The sequence below is a fragment of the Mchenga conophoros genome, linkage group LG5 (genome assembly GCF_057382185.1).
Source record: "Mchenga conophoros isolate Kocher_MC1m ecotype Shallow Benthic linkage group LG5, M_conophoros_male_GT1.1, whole genome shotgun sequence".
NCBI classification, from domain to species: Eukaryota; Metazoa; Chordata; class Actinopteri; order Cichliformes; family Cichlidae; genus Mchenga; species Mchenga conophoros.
The window spans coordinates 34,977,033-34,986,810 of record NC_140530.1 but is presented as its reverse complement, the minus strand read 5'-3'; the positions used below and the strand labels follow the sequence as shown (position 1 = coordinate 34,986,810).

Here is a 9,778-nt window from a genome sequence, read left to right as displayed (position 1 = left end):
GAAATTGCTCATCTCAAAGTCTATGGGTTAAACTTACCTATGGTAATATACATCTTTAGTGGGCAGGGCCACTTTGACACTTGCAAAAAAAGACAGCCACCACAGATGGTGGCTGTTTGCTAGGATTAGCTTCTGCTAATTTTGAATCAGTGGTGTGCTATTTGGTCCCCGGCCAGTATAAAGAAACGTGTGCTCTAATTGATGAATCTATGTATTTATTAATGTATGGATAATTAGTACAGCTTTAACCAAGTTTACATAATAAATGTAGATAATATTTCTTTTGTTTTTAGAGAATTATAATAGTAGTAATAGTATAATAATCAAGCACAAGCAAGGTAAACAATAAAAGTTAAAGTTTATTACATGTTTATATACAAACAACCCTGCAAGGCACACATTTGTTTAAATAAGAATATACAATACATTTTATTCTTGAAAGCAAACAATTTTAGTTGTGTACATATATATATATGTATATATATATATATGTTAATAGAAGTCTGTTTAGTGTTCAAAGAAGAAAGAAGGCCCCAAATTGCAGATGTCCAGTCAGCACAGATAACAACACAAAAGTGACCAACATAACAGTTCCATATACTTTCTTAGGTTCTTAAACAAAAAAATACAAAAACATTGAAAAGACCGTGGTAAAACTTTCCAAGCCTGCACTTGCCCTCTGTATTAAGAATATAGTACTTAACAAAGACATTAACTCATAAAGTAAGAGTTAAACTCCATATCCATAGAGAAGTATAGTTAAGCTGGCTGTATGTCATCTATAAATGATAATGAAAACCTTTGTCAGTGCTGTGAAACACAGGATATTTTTTTTATTAGATTGTTTATGTTACTGACAAAAAAGACTGATTAAGGCCATTGATACTTAAGACACACTGCTTAGCAAATTTATTACACGACCTGTCATAAAAACAAGAAAACACAAATATCTGTCAAAAATGTGTTTAAAAATGATATTGCTAATTATTAGTCAAGAAACAAACCAAATACCTAAATCTGTGCTGGCACACTGACCCTCTCTCAGAAATTAGAAGTTTATCAAGCATAACGTTCAACCACTAAGATTTTTGTTTTTCTGTTGAGAAATCCAAGTAAATAACTGTGATTTGGCATGTTAATCAAAAATAATAATGCGCTTTTGCACTTTTTCAACTTTTTTATGAATAGTAACTTTGAAAATTCATGAATAACACATATGATATTGTAGCATTATAAATATTTTGATTAGAGAACTTATTGGTGGATTAACCATTACGGAAGCATAAAACACGATTTTGGTAAATATCAAAACTGTTAATTCAGGGAAGCTGTGGCATAAACCTTACATCAGGTGATGGTCTAATAAAATTGTTAAGCACTGCAGGTTTGTATTTGGTATGAATATTTTGTGGTTTAAACACAAAAAAATAGCATTTTTAAATATATGGTTTTACTTTTTGTAGAAAAAGGTGAAATGAAAGTTGTATTTCAGCTAGACTGAAAAATCTATTTTACTTTTCTTTTGGAGGTCGTCTTAAAACGCATGAAAAATTTCAGGGTATTGGCAAGAATCCACATGAACAGCATATCATAATAGCTCCATTCTGTACATTGTTCAGTACAGACTATTGATTATGTAGCGATCAGCCGTGACATCCTGTCACTCCATTCGAGCTGCCTTTATGAAAATGTTTGTCCAACATCAATCAGGACTTTTGTGAAATAACTTTTGTTATTCACAACAAAATGATTTTGTTCACAGCACATAAAGCAAAGATTGAAAGATGAAAAGATTCTCAAGACAAAGGCCCATCTTGACTTATGAAATAAAGATAAACAATGTGATGACAAAAAACTAATGTCTGGGGCTTTAAGCTTAGAAACATTAAGATACAGGCAGTCGTACTCGTACAGTTTGTCATCACAAAGTGTCATGACATACTGTGACAGATTTGACAGATGCAAGCTCCCTTAAGTGGCTACTGACTTGCACCAACGTTTTACCTTACAAATACAAGTTCAACAAACAACCATCGTTGCATTGCTGCAGTTCATTCCATAGAAGGATCAGGAGATGCCTGACCAAAGATGATTTTTAGAGGCTTAGGAAGGCTTGTCAGCATTATTCCCAAGCCTCCCATCGTCTGGAGTTTCAGAGTTCCCAGGTTGTACCATAAATTTTATTGAATATTCCTATTGTGACGTTCCGGCCTTTATCATGCCAAGAGACCAAGTCGCTTGACCTTAGCAGACAGGAAAGAGTGGATTATGAAGACTAAGGTCTTAGGGCAACAATGCAGGTCCAGTTGCTGTAAGAAGATACAGATATGTAAAAAAGAAACATGATTAAATGAAGGAAATCCATATCATTTTGCTTTTTTTAAACATTTCTATAAATGCATAACAAGCAGGTCAACCCATCTGAATCGGAATTATCTGAATAACTTACAGAGTGAAATATGATTTGTAACTGTCTGAGAGGGAGCATGTAATGTTTTTTTCTTAAATGTCAAAGAGATGGCTAACACACAAGCTTAGGTAGAAATCAAATTTAGTCAAGTTCACCATCTGTCTAACAAGTGAGCACTCAGCACTCAGAGTAATGGTGCTAATGATTTTACTGATGCATTATTGCCCTGAAATGTCACATATTTCACTTCAAGTCAAAATTGAACAGAAAACAGGGGGAAACTTACTATCTCAGCCTCGGGACCTCCAAAATCAAGGAACATCATCCGAACGCCGTCGTCTGAGGACATTCTGAGGCGCTCAAAAGGCTGCTGGAGGAGAACATTCTTCCTGACACCCATTTCTTCGGTGAACAGTGTGAAACCGTCATCGATGTGAACTCCCAGCATGCACTCTTTCCCATTCCAACTGCAGACTGCCAAAGCAGAAAAAGCAGTGCTTATGTGGCGTAAAGGTCAAGTAATGATTTATTTGTGATTTCATTAGTAGTATCATTCAGTATTGATACAGGGCTACAGAATGCACTTTACTAAATGTGACACTGAAAAGACAGAGATGCAGTTTAAATAGTTTTTGCTGTAAGAAAACAAAATTGTTCCAAATTTTAGTTTAGTAAAAGAAAGTTAGAATTAGTTTCACATATTGGAATTAAAAGAACCATTTTTAGTTTATACTGGAAAGTTTTTGCATCATTTTATTCCACCAGCAGAGGGCAATGTGAAACCTTTACTACACAGCAAGGTTTTACACCGCATGGCACTTGTCTCAGAAAGTAGGACTACTCTGAGCAGTAAATCCAGCTGTAAAGCTGTAGGGGGTTTTACTCAGTCTAGATGTAAGCAAAGAGCTAAGACTTTATATACTACAATACATACGACAAAATGCTTTGTCTTCCCTCAAGCTCCTTATAAAAATCCATTGCAAGAAAGTTTGGTTTCTAAAAACCCAAATCTTTTATTAAAATGAAACCAGAAGAATTGTGCAAAGATTAGGGACGTTCTACAAAGGGGTACAGCGTGCAGATCACTGTGTAAAGAACAATAAATCGCACTAATCCTGCTTTGTGAGACGAGCCTCTGTTTTAAACTGGAATGTTTGTGTGTGTCTGTTGAACAGAACCAAGTCTTAAGCCCAAGCAGGAATTGTTTGGTTGAAATAGATTTGAGGTATATTTATAGACATGATTCAAATGTCTGAATCAGTCGCTGAAAAAAAGTCATGTTGTACTCCTAGTTGGATAGTATTTTGACTTTCAGAAGGCTCCATTTTTATTCCTCTTCAGCTTCCACCTCTAACAAAACCTTGTTTATTTCTGAAAATCGGTTCGGATACGGAAATGTTACCTGCCATTACAGGTAAATTCTTCTTAAAATATTGTTTAGTTCAGGTTAACAATGATTACAAACCAGTGTTTCTGATAGTAATGGGGGGGGGGACCCAAAACCAAAAAACTCTTACCCTAACTTACAGCATACAGACGCTGCTAACTGAATTACATAATTCATGTGTACTCTAGTATAGAACTGACATCACCATTTGATATTTAACATGTAGTGGGCTTTTCTCTTAATACATCTGAATTTCAGATTTATTCGTAAAAGAACTGTAAATGAACCAAAAACTGAAGAATCTTTTCTATCTCTGTACCCGTGGTGACCTCCTTGGTAAGCTCAGCAGCATTGTGGCAACCCTCCACCAGCAGATGAGTCCAGGTCGACAGCTCCTTAGCAGAATCCACCCTAAAAACATGTGTCTCCACGCCTTGCTTTGTGCCTGAACGTAGGCCAAATGACAGCTCAGAATCCAAGACTGGAGAGCTTTTTCCTGGACCAGAGTGGACCAGTCTGAGAAAGGAGGGTGTGGGGTAGGTGAAAGAGTGGGGAAAAAAAGTGTATGAGAAAGATGATAATGAAGACTTATAGAAAATAATGTGGCCATAAGAGCAAATGATGTTGCAGACAAACTGCTACAGGGCTACAGAGGAGAGAAAAAACAGAGGAAAAACCCATGACTCATAGGTTCTGTTTCCACATGAATATGATGTTATTTGGCAAAACGTCCAACAGTCCAGCTATGGAAAGAGTGAGCATGTGTTCTCTGGGCTAAATCAAGCCAGAGGAAGGCCTGAGCCGAACAGCTTCTGAGACTCCATCGTTATGTGAATGCGTTGATATAAGAAAGAGAGCGAAAGCACAAGTGTCATGTTATGTAGCGTGTGCTGTAAGGGTGGAAACCTGGTGGTGATGAGCGGGTGGCTCTTTGTCGGATTGTTGAGGCTCTCTTTGCTTTCAGGACACGAGGGATACAAGAGCAGGTCCTTGTCAGTCAGCACAGCCAGTACGGGTTTCTCTGGACCCTGAGATACCTGCGCACGTTGAAATTTCTATCAAAACTTCAGAAATATTTTAAACTTTCTATTAGGCTGCAGATCAGTTTAACCATTGCTCCCCCCCCCCAATACCTGCTCTGTAATCCAGCCCAGATGTTTGACTTCCATGCCAGGCTGCATGCTCCTCATCTCCTCCTTCACTCGTGGTAAAAGGCTGGCAGCACCAGCCTGGATGGCATTGTACCAGGATTGGGCCATGGCAGGGTCTTTTGCCCTCAGGAACACAGAGTTCTTTTTGTTGGATGAAATCACCTCAAAATACCTGGCAAATGAGATGACAGAAAAAGAGAATGATGCCAGAAGAAAAACATAAAAGAGGTGGGAAAAAGCTGTTAGAGGAATTAAAAAGACATGGCAAAGTGACTAAAGCTTAAGGGTGAGGAGGAAGTTTCAGATTTTAACAAAGAGAATGTGAAAAAGACACACGAAGAAGTCCCTTTTACAAAGCCATATCATTTTCATGTGTCAGATATTTTTTATCCAAATGCATAAACTGTATGAAATATTACATAAATCGCTGAAGCTTTAACATGTAATACCTGTTTTCTGTGTCTGGAGGGCACTGTTTTCGTGACACCTGGCACATCTTCAGCGGGATGCTCCGGGGCTCCTTCACCTCAGCAGGGGAGAGCTCAGTGCCCCTTTGAGGTGTGGAAGGGGGAGAATCCCACGGGAGACCTGCTCCAGGGGACCCAGAGCTTTTAAAGAAGGCAGACATCTCCTTGATGTACTTCACTGAAGCAGAGTGGGAGGGTGTGGGAGATAAGAGAAAAGGCAGAAGAAGTAAAAGAGGACAGAGAAGAGAAAGAGAGAAAAAATGTAAAAATGAAGCCTCCAGGTTTGGAGATGAGTTGAAAGCTGTAACACTTAAGAACTGCTTCAAAGTGGTGCAGAAATCAACGCACAGTACAAAGAGCTCTATGTCACAAAAGTTCTCCCATACAGAGCCTATGATGTTTATGTTGCATTTCTGTTGTAGGTAGTTGATTCTGGCATGTCTTTAGCAGCCACTGGTGCCATAGAGAAGATGTAATCTGACACTCATATCTCACTCGTGTGTCACATGTCATTCTGGTGCTCCAGCACAAGGATTATCAGTAGTGACCGTTACGGCGTCTCTGTTTGTGCTACTAACAGTGGCATTCTTAGTGCCAATATCAGTTTACCTGTTATTTCCTCAAAAGCTTGTTAAGCCCTGGAAAAACCTAGGTGCACTTGAAAAAGTCATGTATTTATAAGCTTGCCAAGGTCCAAAATGTGGGACTATTTAGAAAAACGCAACAGAAAATAAAGATGAAAAACAGAAAACAAAATATACATTCCATCCATCTCAGGGTCATGAAGGACCAGAGCCTATTGAAGGTGAGATATACTCTGGACAGGTCGTCATCACAGGGCCGACACATATACACAGAAAACCATTTACAAGTAACCTCACATTCACACCTGCAGCCAGCTTTTTAGCAACAGATGTCTTTGGATTCTACCCAGAGAGCTGTCCACTGCTCTACCCTCTCTAACAACAATAATAACAACAGTAAAAATAATTTGAAAGTTATTGACACACTGGTGTGAATATACATGTGTGTCTTTGTGTGTCTAAGTGTGTGTTTTCAAGATGACTATCTTTTTGTGGTTTGAAGGACCACATGGAGGTGAAACATCATGAAACATGATGACATCACCGAACTATCAGTGTGACCGAGGATTCAACAGCAGTATCCAACAGCTTACTTTGATGAATATGGCTTTTGATATATATAGATCAGTAACCCCGACCCATTAACAGTTAGGACTGGCTAAACTGATTGTGAAGCACTCTGTTACTGGTCATATGGTTGAGTTTCCAAACCACAATGTTTGAGGAAAGAGTAAAGCACAGCAAGAAATACAATGGTAAACTACTGATCAAAGTCTAGCTAAGAAACCCTGTCAACTGATGGATGTAAAGGCACAGGAAATCCTTGTAAATAACAAAGATATTCTCAGGGATCAAGAAAAACAGAGACATGAGTTAGACGGAGAAGCTTATGCAGCGCATAAAACTTGAAAATCTATTAAAGGTTTATTGATGCGACATTGTTTGAAAGAGAGACGTCTCCCCGGGCCAGGAGCGCTCCAAGGTTGACTACAGATGTGTCAACCTGTACTACTTCTACTGAAGTCTGGACTCTTGGGGACAGGGGAAGAAAACAGGTAGGCTTTCACAGTGTTGAAAGCTGATTAGCATTCATCTGACCATATGTGCTGGGAATGCAGTTCTGTTCATTGCACTGGAAGGCCAGTTTTCTTCTTCCGACAAGCCATCACAATTCTGACACCATATGTTGTGGAGTTCTTTCTTGCAAATGCCTAAGAAGTTAGAAAAACACGGCCCGAGGTGCTTCGTCATAAGGACTTCCAGTTCTGTATGGTGCATGACTGACACAATAGTGTCAGGACTTTCACATTAATACAACGGGAGGTTAAGAAGTGCAAAAACACACATCCATCCATCTATCCACCCATGTTCAGAAGTGTGCTAAAAACATATTTATGAGATCTTTATGCTGTCCCGTAAGTTAAAGACAGATTTGTCTCCTAATAGCCAATGTCAGTGTCAGAGGTACATCTGAGGGGGAAGTTCCCAGTTTAAATTTGAAGAAAGAAGCTGTGGCTCATGGTCAGCATCTTAAACCCAAGGCTATGGGGGTGCCCATAATTTTTGGTGGATATAATTAAGTGTTATGAAATTGTTACTGTATCTTATTCTGTACACATATCTTTTTAAACGCAGTTTTACCACTCACACACCCAAGCTCAGATACCTAAACACACCACCACAGATGGAGTCCTCTGCTGCAGTCCAAAAGGCTGTGTATGGCTTTAACAGCAGTAGCCACTGCTGGAGTAAAAATAGCCCAGAGGACGTGGCAAAGCAGTAGGTTTAAGGCAAAGCTTTGGTTTCACATGGGAAGTGTGAAGTGCTCTGTACAAGAGGCATGTAGCCAGAGGGCAAGCAGAAGAGTCATAGCACAGGACAGCAGGAACGAGAGAGGAGGCTTTTACTTTTCCCAAAATAGAGATCCTGCCAGATACACACAGCCTTCCACTTATTTAGCTTCCAAGCATCAACTCTCTAACAGTGCACGTTTTATTTGCCAATTTAGGGAATGTTTACAAATTTTCACTCTTATGGAGAATTGCTACATTGCTACAACTGTGTGCTTTTAAAGTAACTGCAAGTATCCAAACGTGAGTAGTGTGCAGAATATTGTCAAACTGTCACATAGTACGAAGCAAGAAACCTGCATGAGCAACATTTATGTAAAACATGACTAAGGTTCTTTTTCAGACGTGCTGCTATGAGCATTTAGGGATTACAGTGCATGTGTGAAGAAGTCTTAAGATGCTCCAGCAAAGGGCATGACCTAAATTCTGAATAATTCTCGGAATAATTTTCTCTGCACCTCTTTGTTTGCAAACTAATTTTCCATACTTTTCAAAAGTAGTGTGGATCAATAGTAATGTTTTGGATCTAAAACCTGTCTGCGATGTTTCCCTTTTCTCTCTCTACAGAGATGAAGTCAATTCCTTTGAAATTTTGTTAAAGATTTGCTGCAAAAATCTTAAAAGATTAAGATTGAGGAGTACAAATTTTCTCTCAGCAGTCTGCATGGAGAGTTTCCTTGAATACACATTTGTGACTCAGACACAAAATTTACACAAAAACGTTTTCACACACTTGCACCTGGGTACACATGTAGTAGCGAGTTTTTTTAATACTTAATAGTGCCATTCTTTGTAAACCTCAGAGATAGTTGTGTAAGAAAATCTCAGTAGTTCAACCGGCTACTTCAGCAAATGCATTTTATGGAACTCACACAACATTTTTTGGTTTACGGGTTGGTTACAACCAGTGTTTTTTCACTTCCTATTTTACCTTAAAATCTCTCATAGCTATTCCTGTCTGTTTTTAGCATCGCCTGTGTTTTATTATCCCATCATTTCTCCTATCTTAGCTCTCCAGACTTCATCCAAACACCTACTGCTCTAAAGTCAGCAAAGTATGCTGACTTCAGAGATTAATAAATGTAAAAATTGCCTATACTTAGTATTTTTCAGCAGAATTTTATATTGCCTTGCAATGTAACATAATTACTGAATCTTCGAGCCTCATAAGTGTGTAGCTTTTAAGAAGGGTTTCAAACTTATTACAAAAACAAAGAACCACCAAGTGACAAAAATATTCCATATACAGAGCGGGTAGTAATTTCCTCCCAAACTCATGTAAACTGGTTAAAAGAGTGTTTGCCTGCTTCAGCAGACCATTTGAACTGATGTGAAATGTGAGCTGTCAATAAGCGACCACAACAACAGAAAACATTTCCATGCTAAGAAAGCTGCTAAAGTTTTTCAACCCTGATTTTATATACTTACTGGCTTTTTTAATTCAAATTTGGCAATGTGGTTGATAGCGCCCATTTCTATCGTGTGACAAACTCAGAGCACATATCTAATACTGCTTTACATGGACTACATGGTCTGTGGATGTCAGTATAGTGCAGCCAAATGACACTTCAGTGACATCTGTCTAATAAGAAGGCCTCAGTTACACAAAAAGCACAATTTCAATAACAACAGATTCTTCAAAAACACTTTAAGAGAATATAAGGAGAGCGAACATAGTCGTGGCTAGAGGTGCTAATATCTAGCACATAAACATATTTCTATTCTCGGTGGGCATTACTCTTTATTATGTAAGGGTGAGATTATGTCTCTGGTGCTGCACAAACTGCACAGCAGAATAGGTTGGGAGAAAGCAGCAACTATAGAGATGTTTACTTCTGTAAAGAGGCTTTTATAATCTCCCCAAATAACAATCTCGATGTGATAGCTTTTAAACATAGTGCCGTATTAAAAAGAGAGGTGAGACGATAA

At 38.5% G+C, this 9,778-nt stretch overlaps 1 protein-coding gene across 1 annotated transcript in view; it reads right to left on the bottom strand.

Moving 5' to 3' along the window:
* Nucleotides 1–341: 341 nt before the first annotated feature.
* The window catches only part of snta1 (syntrophin, alpha 1), a 31,620-nt gene continuing 22,183 nt past the window's right edge, over nt 342–9,778 (bottom strand). The window contains exons 3-8 of the mRNA XM_085275097.1: nt 5,398–5,593; nt 4,931–5,120; nt 4,704–4,834; nt 4,117–4,313; nt 2,697–2,884; nt 342–2,309 (exon numbers count right to left, since the gene is read on the bottom strand). Coding sequence (XP_085131223.1) covers nt 2,217–2,309; nt 2,697–2,884; nt 4,117–4,313; nt 4,704–4,834; nt 4,931–5,120; nt 5,398–5,593 — 995 coding nt within the window. The 3' untranslated portion in view covers nt 342–2,216. The remainder of the gene's footprint in view (nt 2,310–2,696; nt 2,885–4,116; nt 4,314–4,703; nt 4,835–4,930; nt 5,121–5,397; nt 5,594–9,778) is intronic.